Here is an 18,008-nt window from a genome sequence, read left to right on the forward strand (position 1 = left end):
TCTTGAACTTTACACAGTGTTCCTGTATGCTACGTTCAGCAAATCTCTTTAAAAGTGCTTGCCCAATCTCCTTGTGAACACATAGAAGCGTTTTTTCCATCCATGATGCTCTTTGGTAAGAAGTTCTGCTGACCTGCTCTGTTATGTGAAGAGCTGCCTCCTGTTACTTCTTTTGAAATGTCTTCTGTTGATAATCATGTGATTTCCCATAGCTGTTAATACTAGAAAAGGCAATGAACAATCGTTCCATAGTGCCCTGTGTTATGCCATTTTTGGTTCTGTCCTTACCCTCTTAAACCATCTTGTTTCCAGGCCAACCCCCCTCTGCCTCATAAGAATGCTCTTTGACCCCATGTATTACTGTACTTCTCCTTAGTTTTAGTGACTCTTCAGTTTTGTTTATTGCAGCTAGAAGGGTACTTCTAGGGAAAGGATTCTCAAATGTTAGTTTTTCTACGGAATGAAATTAATACTGCAGATTCTTAGAGATGAAAGGTAACATGTTGTGATGAATGTGAGAGTAGAAATGTAAGTTACCCGAGAATCTTGAGAAGAGAGAGATTCATCTGGAAATTTGACACTTTAGAACAAGAGAAAATTCTTGGTTTGCATTGTGGCTATCTAAAAACATACGGAATGGTACAGTACAAAGTTCTCTGATGTTGTCAATGGAGGAAGCCTTTGAGTTAGACTATTAAAAAAATAAATATTTGAGACACCTGTATGATGCTGATTGATGAAAACTTTCAGGTATGGACTAATCTTTTTTTAAAAATAGTCTTGTACTCACTTTTTGAATGGTTTTAATATTCAAACTTGTAAGATTGCGGAGGGCTGGCAAGAGTAATAAAAATGCAGGAAGACAGTTCAGCTTGAAGATAATGATTATGAGGTTTTGGGAGCAGTAATAAGTTTGAAGAGGTTTTGGGCCTTCTAATTTGTTGGCTTTTCATTCACTGGCATCCTAGCTCCTTCATTTGTGCAACTTCTAATAATGCAGAAATGCTCAAACTTGTCAGTTGCTGTAACAAGAGTAAAGTGAGAACTTTGCTGTTGCTTTTGTTTCTACCCACAGAATCTTCTGTATCCTTGATGATGGTTTTTTTTTTTTTTGAAATTCATGTGCTTTGTAGTCTTGATAACTTAGGTCTAAGTTTGCTAGATTATTACTAGATATTAATAAAGGTTCTTCGTGTTGCTTGTGAGTCTGAAAGATCTAGGGTGAAATCGGTGAACAAGTCCAGTATTGTAAGGATATTTGAAATTCAGAAGTGATGAGCGTGCTTCTGTGCTGTACTTTGTGTGCATGGTCCTTTCTGGCCATCAGTTAAATAATGAGATACTTGAGATGCTGGTTAGCAAAAGCTGTTCCTGCTTTCAAGGGATTTTTTTCAAAACATGTAGTCTGTTGACACAGTGAATCTTTTCCAATTATGTTCTGATCAGTGTATTATTAATTAATCTCTTCTAGCCTGTATTTTCATCTTGCAGTCTCTCAAAGTCATCATGGCCTCGGTTTGCTTTTTCTTCTAGACATAGAGCTTGTGAAAGCTTCACTTACCTGTGCATTGTTTTTGATTTTATCCCTGAATGCTCTTTGTTAAGCTGTTTGTCAGCATATTTGCATCAGGGCTTCTAGATTTACATTTAGTTTATTCTAGAGGTACTAGGGCTATTTGTGCACAGAGATTTTTTTTGGTGTTTGTTGTCCATTGAGCTTGTTCCAAGAAGTCAAGTCCTTTGTAAATTGTGAGCTTCTGTATTCTCACTGGTAATATAATTTGAAGTAATCTTGGTTCCTGCTTTTGTCTATTAGCCTGACAGAGGAGATGAATGTTTAGTGGTAGAATAGCTCCAGGTCACAGAACAGTGTAATTGCTGCGTTTTGGTCCTGGAACTTAGCGTGAATTTTGTCAATATTGTGGCTGATTAGGAGGATTATTAGGTGCTGGGGGTAACATTTTTAAAGGCAAACATAAAAAATGAAGTAAGATGGGAAGGAAGGATCTTGGAGTTGTATACAATGCCTTTCTCTAGGTAGGAGCTTGTTAAGTTGCCAGATACTCCTTTTTGGAGGAACTCCACAGAAAAGGTTTCCTCAAAGCACCATGTGAAAATTGTGAAGTTGTGTGGTATTTTCAAATTTTGCTGGTCTCTGTAAGGTGCTACACCCAATTTGTGGCAGGGACATGTGTATTTCTATGTTTTTATATACATGTTTTTAATATAGGGAAGATGATCCATGTTATAGAACCCTAAGTTTCTTCTCTGGCTGGCTGTAAGACTGTGGGTGTAGCTGGTTCTGAAATGTAAGTGGCTAAAAATAGGAAGAGCAAAGATAACCACTGAAGCTTCTGTTACTCTGAACAAAGTAAAGCACCTATGAAACATGCTTTAACTTTCTTTCTTCTTTCAGCCCTTGAGAAAAGGGAAAGAAGGAGAGGTAGTGCCAAAATCATTCCTCAACAGAAGGGAAGAAATCTTAAGTGCCTAAGTCTCAACAGGTTATTTTTTAATACTCCATAGGAGGAGAGTCTGTCTGACAGGACACTCATCACTGTTCAAATGAGGAATTCTGTGTGATCACTGTCAAAACCATGATACTATTTCTATGGGAAGGGAAGGCACATAGGCATTTTTATTTTTATCCACCCTCCCCTTGCTTTGTGGTGCATGATATACTTCCTTAACACTGAAGTATGTAATACAAATAGGAAATCTGAGCTATTGATTTTGTGTGTCGACTGTGGTATTGGTATTTGTTTGATGCAGCTTTTCTGTGCTTTTTATAGAACACTTGTTCCCTCCTGTGGAGAACTGTTGGTTGACTGACAGCTGTATTGAGAGATGTCAAAATTGAGTGTGTTACTGGGTTCATGGAATCACAGTTCCTCATTGGATCTGATGAGGAGCATAGGAACTCTTCAGCATTCCTCCTGCCTGGAGGACTGGAACTAGGAGAGTTGAGAAGTTAGAGGTTCTCCCAACAGTGCTGTTAGCAAGAAACTGCTATGTCTGACTCATACTTGATAATATTAAAGATGGTATCATTTAGAGAGTACCCTTTTTTAAAAAAGTTTAGCACTGCTATTTATTCTTCAACTTTGCTGTGCCAGATTCCCTGTTCCGTTTCTTACAACCATTGTCCCATCAACAAGGAGAAAGGCAGACTTGTTTCAAACTCTGCAGCTCAGCACAACTCGCTGTGTACTCGTACCACAGTTCAGAGTTTGCATATGGTGGTTTGGTATGGGTTTTCTGGTTGGTTGGTTGGCTGGGTATTTTTTTGGGGGTGTGTGTATTTGTTTTTTGTCTTTACGTGGAAGTTCAGGTTTAGCCAGCTTCCCCTCAGGAGTAAGAGACCCCACCATAGTGCTGAATACTCTTCAGAAGATGATCATGAAGGTTAGTTGGGGAGGGAGGGAGGTGTAGGAAGTTTCTGTTGGGGGAGCAAATTGCAGAAGTAAATAAGCACATCTTCCTCTGTGTTCGTTATGCCATAATTTAAAACCAAAAGCCAAATATAGTTTTAACTGATTGTTTTGCTTTGTTTTATGTTTTAGAAATATGGCAAATTAACATCTTGTACTGGCTGCAGAGCTCAGTGCAGGTTTTTTGACATGACTCAGTGCATAGGACCTAATGGATATATGGAGCCATACTGCTCAACTGTATGCATGAACACACACAAATCAAAATATGCAAAACCACAAAGTAAGTGAAAAGGATGATGGCTTTTCATCATCAACAAGAGTAGACTTTTTTGAAGTTTGAACACTGGGGGAGGGGTGGTTTTGTTTTAGAATTCATCTATGCAGGTGTCACTTCATAGGGTTTTTAAACTTACTTAAAAAAAAAATATCATCTTTTATTCAGCACTAGTAAATGGCCCCGTAGGGGGTCACTTTAACCACTGGCTTTTTTGCTTGATGTCAGAAGCAGTTTTCGACTGTCTTAAGGCACCCTAGGAAAAAATATTGAGACATAATGTGCTGTGATGTGTCACAGAATGGTAGTGCAATTTTCATGCATATGGATTAATATTCTCTTGTCTGTGCTCCAAACCTGCCCCATTTTGTCTCCTCAAGCAAAAATTGTGCGAGGATAGAGGTAGTTACAACGTATATGATATTCTCTAGGTAAAATTTTTAATCTGGGTGAAAGGATCTGGTATATAACTCAAAACGTGTGTTCTTCAATATACAAAGCAGGCATAGATCAGTTCAACAAACTTAAAGTTGAACATGCTCTAGTGAATTTTATAGATGAAGGTGCAATTTCATATTTCCCCCCCTTTTTTTTTTGCTACTATTTTGTGTTTATTTTGTTTGTAAACTACATTTTTCTTTTAGGTATGGGAATTATTTGCCACTTTTGTAATCGAAACTCTTTACCTCAATATCAAGCCACAGTGCCTGATGGAAAACTGTACAACTTTTGCAGTTCCAGTTGTGTAGCTAAATTTCAGGTTAGCTGTTGTGTTAAATCTTTTCCTCCCTAAATATTTGTGTACCTGTGTTTGTGTTAAGTATTTGAATATTAAACTAACTTGTTTGTATATACATGTCTATGAGCTACAATTAACATAAATGCTTCTGGCTCATAACAGTTTCTTTGATCAAAGTCCTGTTTCATAATAATATTAGCTGCTGTCTTAAACTTATAAAATTGGATAATAACAGTCCATTTCTCCTTGATATCATAAGTAAACATAAAGCAATATCACTGCTCATCTTATTTTTACCTCCCCTGCCTCTCTATGGAGATGAGCCTTGCTGGTTTGCATTGAAAATGAACAAATTCAATCTCTTCTACACTGAACACAATAACATTCTCATGTTGAACATTACACTAACAAAGGTGTGTCGTGCGGAATAGTGACTGTATCCAAAATAAGAAGTTACAGCCTAAGCTATTAGAACATTTGTGGGTGAAGCTAGCCCTTTAAAGTACATCCAGAAACCAGAGCATTGTAAGCCTGATGATAGGCACAATGGAGGAGGCTACTATGCTTCTTGAAGATGTCATATTTTTAATATGACTTAAGGTCAAAACACATGTAACATGTATTACAGTGATTAGGTGCTCAAAGAACATTTTTAAAGAAAATGTTTCAGTTTTTGTATGTAAAAACAGTTTTCCCAGATGTGCACTATGTAATTGGTGATTACCTCACGTGTTGTTGAGGAACAGTTACACCCACACAGGGTTTTCCCATTTGTCGTTAAACTTCACTGTTTTCTCTTAACTGGAAAGCAAAGCAATCTCTTAATCACTTCTTTTTAATATACTCTGGATAGGATGTCCAGCATGTAGCCCTGTTCCCTGTTTCCATCCTAAGTAATTGACTAGATGTCTGTCAGTGCATCTGATTATAAAAATGGATGGAGATTGTTGGTATGTAATGAAAAATCTGTAATACTTCTTGCAAACTCATTCAGCGTTTATTTTATTCCACGTGGTTTTACTATTGATTGCAGCCCTGAGAACTCTCAGAACAAAACCTTTCTGTTAATTGAGTGAGAAAAATAAAGCTAATGAGTGACAAATACAGCCTGGCTCTTCTTGGATTTGCAGATAAACAACACTTTTGAATATAACTGCTAGATCAGTTGGTGCTGATCATGGATTTCTGATCTTACTGAGACCTTTCTGATGCTTCTGTTGCGGTTTCAGTGCTACATGTAGATCTGTCTCTTCCGTGTTGTAGTGGAGTTTAATTAGAGCAGCCATACAGTCTGTGAGTTCTCAGTAAAGACCAAGAATGGATGGGGTGGTCGCTTGCTTGCTTAGTTTGCTCAAACGATTCTACCAGATTCTAACTTTTGATAGTTTTCATATATTCACTGTCTAGAAGAATAAAATGTATTAACAATTAGATAAGAATTGATTGTATGACAACAGCTTCTTTGTTCCGTTCATTTAGTATTTAGGTGGAAAGGACAGTATACCACAATGTGAGCATTGGACTGTAAGTGTTTCCTTGAGGCTTTTTTTATATCTTAAGTGACATGTTAAGAGATTGAACCTAAATTGAGAAAATGGTTTAATCCATTTGGTCAATTGCAATGCTTTCTGTAATGGTCTTTTGAGGAATGGCTGATTTGCTGTGGTGCTCCATATTTTTCACTGTTTACTAATGCAGGTAACTTTTGTTTTAATTTTATGGCATTATATTAATCCTTTTTTCTTTCTGGGCCTGTTCTTCCTATATGTTATGAATGACAATTCTTTTTGTTAGGGATTACCTTCTCAGAACAGAGTAACTGCTATTTTAGGTCTGTCTCTTCCCTTCTGCAAAAATTTTAGTCCTTTTGGTTTACAAATGAGTTGGAATGTTTAAATTCCCAATTTGTTCGCAATACTTTAGGGTTGATTGTCATTTTATCTTAGGAAAAACCTTTTCTGTTTCTAGCTAACTGTTGTTTTAACGTACTAAAATGTTTGAAAGATTCAGTTGAACTGCTTGTTGTGCAACTTGCATCCATACCTATATTCTCCTTTGTGTGGACAGCTTGCAAGAGCATTCATCCTTGTAAGAAAGAAGGGTAAAATAGGGAGAATAGCCTGCTTGATGTGGTTTTTCTTTGGTAGTTGGTGGTAGAATAGTGTGACTATCTTCTTGTCTTTCATGCTTTGTATTGGGGGATGATATAGCAGAGTTAAGGACAGAACTGTTCCAAAGTTGTATTGTTTTAAGCCAGCATCAGTACCTTTACTGGGTTAGTTGAAGATCTTGCTCTGAACTTGTCTCTTAAGAAAAAATAAACTACTCACTTTTTTATTGTAAACATGGAGGCTGTACTACGAGTGTCTTCCCAAAGTTGGCAACTGTGTAAATGTCTTAAAAGTCAAGCTATCTTGCAAAACACAAGTCTATGCAAAATTTTTCAGATAACGTGTGCTAAAGATTTGATTCCCACCCCCATCCCCCTTCAATTTATGGGTGTATCTAGAGTGTTGTAGGACCAATATGTGTAAGAATTTTAAGTACAGCGGGTTTTAACAAGTTACTCACTCTAGTTATTCACTAATATTGTGTTATCTTTCACCATCATTATGGTATCTGTAAGTGTTCTTTGTTACATACCTTCTATCTTTCTTGCACACACACATACATGTATTTTAAAAAAGGAGTATCTTGCAGCAGGGAGCATGGAGGAAGCTTGTCGTTCTTGTCACAGAAATACTTTTCCAAATTTGATCATAATAAAAATAATGGAGGCTCCCACACTGAGGCTGGAAGGTGGTCTCTGTGTGTGAACGCATTAGGGGAAGTGTTTGGTTCCTTCCCTGCTTAATTTAGTGCCCTTGATTTTGCCTGTGGAACAGTCATAGCGGATCACCACGTGTAAAAGATACCTTGTATGTAGTTGCTTCTCTTTTTACACTAAGAATTACTTTATTCTTTCAAAGTTATTTTTTCTCAACTAGAAATAACCAAACCAGACTGGTTACCTACTACCCACGTATACATTTATGTACAGAAATGTTTCCACAATTTGATTTTGTGTTGCTGTGAGCAAGGATAGCCCCTCAGTCGCTTGTGCTGTGGGGACAGGGGCAGGCCAGAAGCCGTGCTGCTACACTGGCTTTCTCAGCCGAGTCCTAGGCTGTGCCTGCCTACTGTTCATTAGTAATTTGGCAGCCGAGAGCAGTTTGAGGTGGTTGTATTAAAGGCTGAAAAGGGCTTTACAATTTTTCCCTTTGCTTGGCACTTCCCATGCTCTTGTTCAGGGCAGACTCAAAAAGTCAGATTAAACAACTGGTTTTTGATTGAATTTAAGATACACAAAAGACACATGTACACACACATACATATATTTCACAGATATTTTTGATAAAGCACAACATTGATAAAACCTTGCTGTGTGGGGTGACCTGTGAAATATTTTTATGAATTTATGATGTTCTTGCTGTGTTACTGTGTGTAGTAATGCTCCCAAATAATTCCTAGAGATACTCTTTAAGCACCTTGTAAGTTAGAGGCAAAGATGATGAAAATAGTGTGCATGTCATTTTGACTCATTAAAATACTATACAGAAGCAGTTCTGAATTGTAAGCAGTATAATGGAACTTTAAGGAGGTATACAGAATCATCTTGTGATTAACTAGGTTTTACAGCCGTCTTTTACTTGGTTTAGAGATTTCAGTAATATGAATTCAGTTCTTTACTAATTTCTGTGGGAAAATATTTAGTTGAGCTTAGGAGTTTATGATAAAATGGTTTTGTTTTAGAAATAGTAATGCTTAATTGTTGAGATTTTCTGGGTCTACTTTAGATGTAAATATTCTTCAAAACAAGTTTTAAACAGTCTCAAGTCCTGTTGTTCTCTCATCACTAGCTTTAGTTATTGTTCAGTTACTAACCCCCAAACTACATAAGGGCTGAAATGCTACCACAGCAAACAGTTGGGAAAAGAAATAAAAGCAGCCAACAGTGTCATATATCAGAAAACAACAAAAAAAACCACATGTAGCTTTTAACTTCTAGCCCTCACAATAGGCTGTTTTTGTCCCATATTTAAAGGTGGTTACAGACGTCAGAAAATATGGTTGCTCCTCAGTTGATGAGCATTTGATGCATTTAGTCTTTGTTCCTCCCTCTGTCTTCAGTGTTTTGTACAAGTTGTCACATCTGCTAGTTCTTTAATCATTCCTGAACTGGGGGTGGTGGGTATACTTGCTTCTTGATTTCTTCTTGTTTTCAGCCAGAACTCCTAGGACTCACATTGTGCTTTCATAACCCACATGGCAGCACGTGTTGAGCATGGTGCTTGCTCTGGGAAGAACCTTGCAAAAATCAGGTTGGACCTTGAACTTAAAATGCCTTTGTGGCTCCCCTGTTAGTACAAGTTTTCAGCTGCCTGTTTAGAGCAGCCAGAGTCTAGCAAACCTCTCTCAAACACAGGGACATTTGCTGGTTATCGTGGGGAAAATATGGCAATACTGTATGTGGGCATCAGACTGTGTTAAAGTTATTATGGGACAATGGGCTGTTGGGATAAAGGTGGCATCTTTTCTGCTGTATATGGCATTTTGTTCTCGGGTCCTGTCTGTGATTGGGAAATGTGCATGCCTGCTTAATACCTGCAACCCCCTGGTACAGAATTAGTGCATCTGCATAAAATGGTACTCCGCACTGCTAGCTAGCACTTAGCTGTACCGGCCCACTTACATGAGGGTTTGTGTGAGTAATCAGTGCTATCGCAATACTGTTTTTTTCTTTAGTGTAGGTGAACCCTTAGTAACATGAGAGTCTGAAGAAAAGTATCCTGTAACAGGAGTGTTGTACATTTTCACTGTTACGAGTTGGAGAGGTGGTAACAAATCTTGTCTGAAGAGAACTTGTCTTTAAATATATTTGTCTTGTTGCAAATGATGTGGGAAAGTTTGTTGAGATGGCGAATGTAAGAAATTTGTCCTCTAGATGCTTGAAGTGACTGTGATAACTAGTGATTCAGATTTTGTCTTGAACATTGTATGTGTGATACACCAATAGTTGTTGCTTGATTTAAGGAATGTCCAAAAGACAATGTTCTATAGGCACGTAAGACCTACAGGAAGGCTACAGATACTGTAAAACTGAGTTCTCTATCTACCGATTGCCTCAAAAATACATAAGTGAATTAGGTCCAGAATTAAATTCTTATGCCTACTACAAATGCAATCTATAGTATTTTTCTCAGTCTGAAAACCCTTAATCTTGTAGGGGCTGGCTCTTTAATGATTGCATCTTCCTGCCTTAGTGATTGAGATCAGCTAGGACTGTGAGCTAGTTTTCTCTTAATCTGAGTAAATGCAGGGTTTCTCACTGAAGGCATTTTACTTTGGCATTTGTATTTTTAAGTGATATGCTTAAGTAAGGTGTAGATGATCTACCTTGGTGAAGTTTGGATTAGAAAATACTTGTTTGTTGGTCTTTGAACTTCTGTGACCAAAACAAGGCAAGTGAAATGCATTTATCTGCAAATACATGTTTTGTGATTAACAAGTGTTCAGTTTTGGGAGACTTTTTTTGGCATTTGTTGTTTGTCATTACCCTTAAATAACAGCCATTAGAAAAGTAAGGTAGAAGAAGGAAGACCTAAAGTAATTATGGTGGAAGCAAGGGTAAAGATTCGAGCTTGGAAAACCTAAGATGACAAGGGAGAAGACTAACCTGCTGGGCTTTTGCCAGAAATGCTTCCAAATTTATTTATAACCTGTCAAATTCTCAAACGCTATAGGCTTCATTGAAAAAACACATTTTAAAAGTAACTTTTTTAGTGATGTGTATATATATTTATGTCTTTCAGACTCTCAGTGTGCAGTCTTCAACAAATGGTCAGTTTGTTTCTCCCACTGATATTCAGTTGAAATGTAATTATTGCAAAAGTTCTTTTTGTTCAAAGCCAGAAGTACTGGAATGGGAGGTAAGGGGGCTTTTGGTGTTTTTAGAATGATGAAGTGTTTAAAAGTTTAAACCTTTAACTCAAATACAGTTTCTCTAGATAGCTATTTTATAAGTTATTGAAGCTTAAAAAGTTAACTTAATAAAATCTACCTGGTTCTGTAGAATACCACTTAACTTCAGTATGGATAAAAGCAGAAGTCTTTGTTCATAAATAAAAAATAAAAATGCATCTGTGGAATTTAAAGAAGAATGTAATTTCTCAGATCAGCTATAAGTTTGGAATCTGCTTTCATCTTCAGTTATTGTATGACTGTAGATATAATAGACCATTGTTACACTTCTCCATGAACTGAGAGAAGTATCTGAAGAGGATATGCTAAGATTGGCATATTTTCTGTTGAGAATTTTCATATGGAATGGTAAGTATTTGAAGCACTCGCTGCCAGCTTGAGTGAGAGCTGTTAATTTTTAGCATTAGAAATCATACCCTAATTGTGTGGTTGCACTTCTGTTTACTTTGCTTGTTCAAGTCATGTCTTAATGATTTAGAGTTGCACTATCCAGACCTTAAGATTTTATCATTAACCCTATTTGTGATGCTTTGCAACTTTGCATTTAGAACAAAGTATATCAGTTCTGCAGCAGAGCATGTTGTGATGATTATAAGAAACTGCACTGCATAGTTACATACTGTGAATACTGTCAAGAAGAGAAAACGCTGCATGAGACTGTGAATTTCTCTGGCATTAAAAGGCCCTTTTGTAGCGAAGGTATGTATGTATTTTTTTTTCTAAGGTATTGGTCATTGTAGCTTTATTGCAGTTGACTTACTATGTTAATATTTAACGTTAAAATTCAAGGTAAAAAACTCTGTTGTACTTGAGGTTGAAGCAGAAATTTCTTCATTATTACTAGTGGTGTGCATGTTCCCATTAATTTATCTGATCTGCTTCTGTGGTCTTTTGTTGAGTTTTTCACCACTTACTCCAGGTTAAGGAAGAGTGGGCAAGACTTTTAAGTGCGTGTGTGTACATGCATATATAAATATGCACAAAAAAATTATACAGAAATTCTTTTTTTGAAATTTATGCAGGAGCTATACCAACACTAACTGCATTGAGGAATGCCAAGCTTTTTCTTTGATTAGTATTTTCAAAATCTGATACAACAGTGGAAATTCTGTGTGGCTTAGAATGGTTATTTAAGCAATAACTCCAGTGATGCCTGTTGGTGTATGTTGGTTACTGTTGTTATAATTTTCCTGACTAATGATTTGGATTTTTAAAGAGAAACCAAACTAAAAAGGAGGTATATGGGCATAAGATTCTATTAAGTTGCATTAAAATGTTGTGTTAATAGAAACAGCAAAATACAGTCTTGACAAGAACCTATCTTTTCCACTTCTGATGAGCTGTCTTTAAATAATGGTATTTAATCCTGATCTTAGAAGTTTACCTGCAAGTTTGGATGACCTATCTCTGGAGGATAATAGTGAATATTTTTTTTCTTTAGTTATAATAACAGTGCTTTCACTATCATTTGATAAACCTTGCTGAAGATCTCTGCTTTCAAGCAGATTAAATGCTGCATGTGCCAATTTACTTGTAGCAGGATCCTGTTAAACTGGAGAGGTAGGATGCAGGGCTGGAGGTAGCCTTCCCTCTGTGCCTTCTCCGTATAGCGATGGATTCTGCAGTCTTGTATTTCTGTTCAATGGAGTGTGGTGGCTTAGTTTTCTTGCCATCATTACTTTCTTCTTGCGTTATGGACTGCAAAGTGAGATCTGGAGAGGAAGAAAGGACAAAGCCAGGTCTTCTGGTTTTACAGTCTATCATTGCAGTGCTCAGTAGCATCTAGCTAGAAATTGTTTCTATGAATAAAACAATTTCACAGAATATATTATATGACAAGAGCAAACCTTTTTGGTCTGGAGATTACAAGTATATGCCAGTATGAGTGTGAATACTTGTAACTCCTTTGTTTTAAAGCCTGGAGGCTGTGAAATCAGTAAGATTCATAATGTGAGCTATGCCATATTGCTACTTCCATAGATATATTTTTGTATGAGGAGACTAGAAATAAGTGAGGACTTGTATTTCCTATTCAAAGATTTGAGGAAGGAAAGAAATAAAAACACTCTCTCCTGCGTAAATACATTTACTAAATGGAGGAATCTGTTGCTGGATGTCTTAGTGCAAATCCTGAGTTTGCATCTGTTGGATTGCCACCTTGAGAGCAGAGATGGTCTCTGTGAGGATGAATACACCAAATGTTACCATTAAAACAAAGTTTTATCAGCTTACTGTGATGATCTGAACCACTGAATAGTAGAGAGAAGGTAGTCAAAAGCACCATGAAATAGAATGTAACTTGAATAAATACGGCACACATCTGCTAGCTGTAGCTTAGGTCTACTTTTTTATGATGCATATGAAAAAAAAGTTTGCTGTGTTATCCAAGGAAGGTAAACTGCTGACCTGGACAGAAACTCTGTACAAACAGCCTAGGCCCTGTATTTTAAGGGAAAACCAAGAGCTGTCATTGATTGCTGCAGAAATAGTGGGATCCAAGAGGTAACAGTGTTTAGATCTGATGTGGGGAGGAGAGGGCCAGGTCTTTAGGTGGACTGAGTGGATGTCAACAAATAGAAGTTCCATCATCAGAGGTGATAAATTTCTCTTCCCCTTTTTCCAGGCACCCAAATACCACTGTTCTTCCTTGATGTCATAACCTTTTTCCAAAAATATATACAACTGTGTAAAGTAGAAAAACTAGTAGACGTAACAAATAAACTTGTTGGATATGGAAGCCATGCTGGTTTTGATAATTGTGAAGTGTTTAAGAAACTTTACCAACATAGATTATTTTGTTGAGCATGGAATTATTCTTCACCCCAGAAGACAAAAATATTACAATTGGAGAAGAAATAATCTTGTGTTTAGTCACAAAAGTTGTTGGCATTTTTTGGAAGAAATTGGACTCTAAAGGGAAAATACTGGAAAATTTCAGGTATGTGTTTTTAGAAGAAGGCTCCTAGATGAAATCCACAGAAGTTAAACAGGTGTTGGAAGTTTCTGTAAGAGTGCTTATTTGTTGGTCTCCAAGCAGATTGATGGGGAAGCGTATTAAGATCAGCCACAAAGACCCCTTGACTGCTTATGATTCCCTAGCTGGACTAGCTGGGGTACGGAAGATGTCATTATTCCTCTGCTCGCATTCTTCATACCTGGGTTTTTTTTACACATGCAAATATGTATATATTTACACAAAACCCCTGGCACCCACATTAAAGTCTCTGGGGTCAGTGTTTCTGTGCAGTTTCATTTCAACTCCGTTTCTTTATATGTTTCTCTTCAGATATTTAAAAACATGTGCAGTGACCAGCTGAAACTTCCATTGCAGTGAGGTGTAATTAGAACTGACCTGTCATTTGTACTGAAGAGGATTATTAATTCTTCAGTGGGGTAAACTATGCTTTTTCTGTCCAAAACTCAGATGCTACATGGAGGTAGAATAACCTGAATGGAATAGGTGAAAGAGTTCAATCTGTTCCCCTGGTGCTGAGGCTTTGGAAGTTAAACTGCCCTGGTGTTTTGCCACTAGAATGCCTCATTCCAAAATACCAGTATCTAAATAAATAAGGTGTATGTTGTATATGCTAAAGCAAGAAGATAAAGTTGCTTGTGGGTTTTTATGTATGTACGTATAGGTGCATGAGTGACAGTTGAGGACTGGCTCTGCAACTTTTTAATCCTGGGGAATTCTTAAAGTTACTGAGTGTTGGTTTTTTTTAATATATATCCCTTCTGAGGGTCTAGGCTCTAGAATAGGTCAGTCTTTGGCAGTCCAGCAATGCAACTATTTCATGGTGAGTATCACCATAACTTTTTTGTAGACTGATTTTGCATTTCGTCAGTCTTTTGAATAGAACTAAGTATTATGATTTAAATAACACAGGCTTTGTAATAATTTTATAATGTGAATTTTAATAACACTATATCCAGTAGTCTGCTGCTTGAAGGCAGTGAGCTATGGAGTAACTCGGTTATCTGATCCTTGGGAGTTCCTTTCAAATGGATAATACAGATAAGGCAGCTATGAAACTAGCACTGTACTGTCATCTTGGTAGTATAGAATTAGGGATTCTGCAAGTGAAACTCAATGTAGACTATTCCGATGTTTCATCTAATTAGAGATAATCCCTTTTGAAACACTGTAGAGCTGACAAGCAGAAAAAGAAATCTAGGAAATTAAGTGACTTCAGAAATGAGTATGTCTAGGAAAGGTGTATATATAGTTAAAGCAGTGTAGATTTCAGTGGCGTTTTTCCAACCATGGCTACACAGTGGGTTGTTTGGTAAAGTATGCTATTAAATTTTTAGGTTTTAATTGTTGGATGTATATGAAAACACTACAGATACTGGAAAGAGCCTAAACACAAGCACATTAAATTTTATACAGATGCTTATGGGTCATGTTTCATAACCAGTTAAGAAATAACCTGAAATTTATAGCAGTTCCTGCTGTCTCTAGAAACATAAACAAACTGGTTTCAAAACTGATGTGTGATATGAAGTGTTGTTAAAACTTGGTTGCTGGGCTTCTCCAGTAGGTGGAGAAACAACAGCACTGAGGAAAAGTTGATATGCTGGGCTGTGCTGAGCTCCTGCGTTCCCCTGCGTGAAGGGGTTGCCATCAAGCCTGCTTGAACCTCTTAATTCCTGTTTCTTGGTTTAGTTATTGTTAAATGTGAGAGCAACAGAAATTGTTTAAACACAGCTTTTTTTGTAGTTTACATTATCAACTTACCTCTTTTTAGAGACACTGACAAACCTTATAAAAGTAAAATGTGCAGAATTTGGGTTAGCATACTTTCTGAAGTTAGAACTTTCTGAAGACTGTAGTAAAGCATCCATTTTTATGAAAAATCTTATGGCGTAATTACTACTCCCTAACTGCATGCTACTTTGTAATAGGACCTCATAAAGCGATTGAGGTTTGATAAATAGTATAGAATGTAGTTAGAGGGAAAAGAAATTCTATTTAGTATATGTAAAATTTCATATCACAGTTAAGTGTTTTACATAATGAAAATCTTCTGTTACAAGCTCTTGGGTTTGTGCTTCACAGACCTGTTATTACCTACCTCTCTGCAGCTCTGATCTTGGCCTACCATGTTAAAAAACTCCTGTGCTTGCTGTGGTGCCTTTTCAACTGTAGCCTCCTGTGTTGGGCAGTTTTATTCTGCTGCTGACCGCGTTCTTTGGCGGTGTCCCTCTTGAGATAAATTCTAACCTGAAGTATCAGCTTCCTTGTGGCTTTCTTTTGAAGGTTTATTTGTTGCTGAGTTGGAATATCCTGGCAAAAGGAGACAAGTGAAAAGCAAAACATGTTAAATACTGTAAAATGTATGATCCATAAAAATGCTCTTCACAACTGCAGGAGTCTTGTTGTTACTGAGGGAGGGTATTCCTTTCCCACAAATCAGGTTAGTAGATAGGTGGGAGTCAACTTTGGAAGGATTTTGAGGTTCTTGAGTTATTCTGAGAGACTGTGATCTCCTTTGTCTGCTATGGACAACAGTTACAACAGGAAATCTCTGACTTCTGTTTGAGCTGCGGCAGTTTTTGTTGGAGAGCTCTCGCACAGTGCATTGTTCAGGCCATGTAGTCTTAGTAGCCTGGTATTAATTTGTTGAGCTGCAGGTGACTATTCTGAACAAATTGTGTTACTGTAAAAGCTCAAAGTTACTTTTCTGCTGATGAAAATGAGTTACTGAAGAAAAAAAAAAAAAAACCAACAAAAAAAGACAGCATATTCAAATGGGAAGAGTCCTTTATGAAACATTTAACAGGCTCCCTTGCTGCAGAAGCACCAAGTGAAGGCCCTTGGCTGTGCTGAAGGGGAGCAGAGGTCTACACCTTCCAGACAAGCACATGTGAAAGAGCTGGTTCTTGTGGTGTTTCACTTACGGAAGAGTCTGATTGTGTGGATGTAGTTTCCAATGAGTGCTTGTTGGATGCATATCTTCTGGAATTACTTGAAAATTTTAACTTGTTAACCTGGATTTTGATACTTTTGACAGCATTCTTGTGGTTTAAAAAGTCAAAAGGCAGAACTATGCTGAGGAAGAGATTGTTTATCTTGCCTCTGTCTGTAGAGGGAGAATGTTGATACTGTTAATGTCATGTCACCTAAATTTTGAGTACAAGCTGTGCTGAATCTTGAGATGGAGAGCTAATTTCTAACATGGTAAAGAATATAAAGTGAAATCCTGTGCATTGTTTGACTGCAGGAGTTCTTGTTATATTGGTGTTCTTCAGTGTCAGCTCCACTAAGTCTTTGAAGAGGTTTGAGACAGTTACTTAAGAGAATATGCAATATTGCAGATAAGGACTGATGGCATTTTAAGGTGCTGAGATTATAAGCACACGAAGAAGAAAGCTTATAAAGATATTTCTTATTAACCTGAAAGGATAATCAACTTGAAAAGACTTAGGAACAAGCAAAAACTCATTAACTGGAGGGGAGTAGGAGGGAGGAGAAAGGAAGGAGCTAGTATCTAACATCAGAAAATAGTAGGATAAACTGAGGATGTATAAAAGTTGAGTTGAACAATAAAGTAATATTCTTAAGCAGAAGACGAGGAAGGAAGTGGGATACACGGCCTTTCTGTTATTCAGAGAAGATGGAGTCTCTTTTAACGGTAAACCAAGCAGGACCTGAAATTGGTGGCACTGCATCTGTTTTCCTAAGGATAGTGATGTTTATCATGAAGCCACAGACAGCAGGTGATAGGAATGTGGGTATGGAAGAGGGGGCTATTGCATTCAAATCAATGCAGATGGAGGCAGCATAAAGATGTGGATGGAACATAGCTCTGGAAATCTTCCAGACCTAGCCTGTGATGCTACAGGCTGCTTGATACTACAGGTGGTTTGGCATACAACAGGCCTGTTGTTATTCTTCTCTAGATGAAGTTGCTAAAGGGTAACAGTTGAAGTTATTCCAAGATGAGAGAGCAGCAAGTCTTGTATGTCGCTTGAAGGAGAAGAAGGGAGTCTAGTAGTACAGCCTTTCCAAGGTAAAAAATTAATTGCTTTTAGGATGGAACAGTTGCTTTCTATAGTACAGAGAAGAACATCTTCTAAAAAGAAACTGGTGTTGAGGACTCGGGAGATGTTTTTAGTTCAGCATTCCTTTTTCACAGCTGTTTGATGTGTGAATGTACAGAACTTCCCTCATCCAGGTAGTTGCTGCTGGTAGAGTAGGGTCAGGTTGTTAGTAGCTTGTTTGCTCTGAGTCTGCAGACAGTCAAGTGAAGCAGGTTTCCTACTGTGGGTAGCTCTGCAGGACTGGACCTGACAGTTCTTGGGTCTGCCAAGAGAAGGGATGCTCTCTTGACCTGGAACACACTTGAAGAAAAGGTTTGGAGGAACTTCTCGTGTGTTGTCCTGTCAGTAAGCTTCTGTTGCATGTGCTCCAGTCCTTACCCTCTCTCTAGAGCTGATGTGGGGAGCCAAAGTTCAGGGCTGTTGGAAGGGGTAGGTTTTGAGGTGAGTTTTGCTTGGAAGGCAGAATTCTAATAGCACAATTAAGGATGTGTTATGT

At 37.6% G+C, this 18,008-nt stretch overlaps 1 protein-coding gene across 13 annotated transcripts in view; it reads left to right on the forward strand.

The window, feature by feature from the left end:
* The window catches only part of ZMYM2 (zinc finger MYM-type containing 2), a 91,986-nt gene that overhangs the window by 44,513 nt on the left and 29,465 nt on the right, over positions 1-18,008 (forward strand). For 12 of the 13 annotated variants that reach the window (XR_005102359.1, XM_037375743.1, XM_037375739.1 and 9 more), the window contains 4 exons: positions 3,564-3,714; positions 4,353-4,468; positions 10,300-10,416; positions 11,017-11,167. Coding sequence is in view for 12 of the 13 variants with exons in the window: in XM_037375743.1 (XP_037231640.1) it covers positions 3,564-3,714; positions 4,353-4,468; positions 10,300-10,416; positions 11,017-11,167 (535 nt within the window). In the remaining variant the exon portion in view is untranslated. The remainder of the gene's footprint in view (positions 1-3,563; positions 3,715-4,352; positions 4,469-10,299; positions 10,417-11,016; positions 11,168-18,008) is intronic. The other variant, XM_037375746.1, reaches the window with a different exon arrangement.

This window comes from Falco rusticolus, chromosome 2 (genome assembly GCF_015220075.1).
Source record: "Falco rusticolus isolate bFalRus1 chromosome 2, bFalRus1.pri, whole genome shotgun sequence".
Taxonomy (NCBI): domain Eukaryota; kingdom Metazoa; phylum Chordata; class Aves; order Falconiformes; family Falconidae; genus Falco; species Falco rusticolus.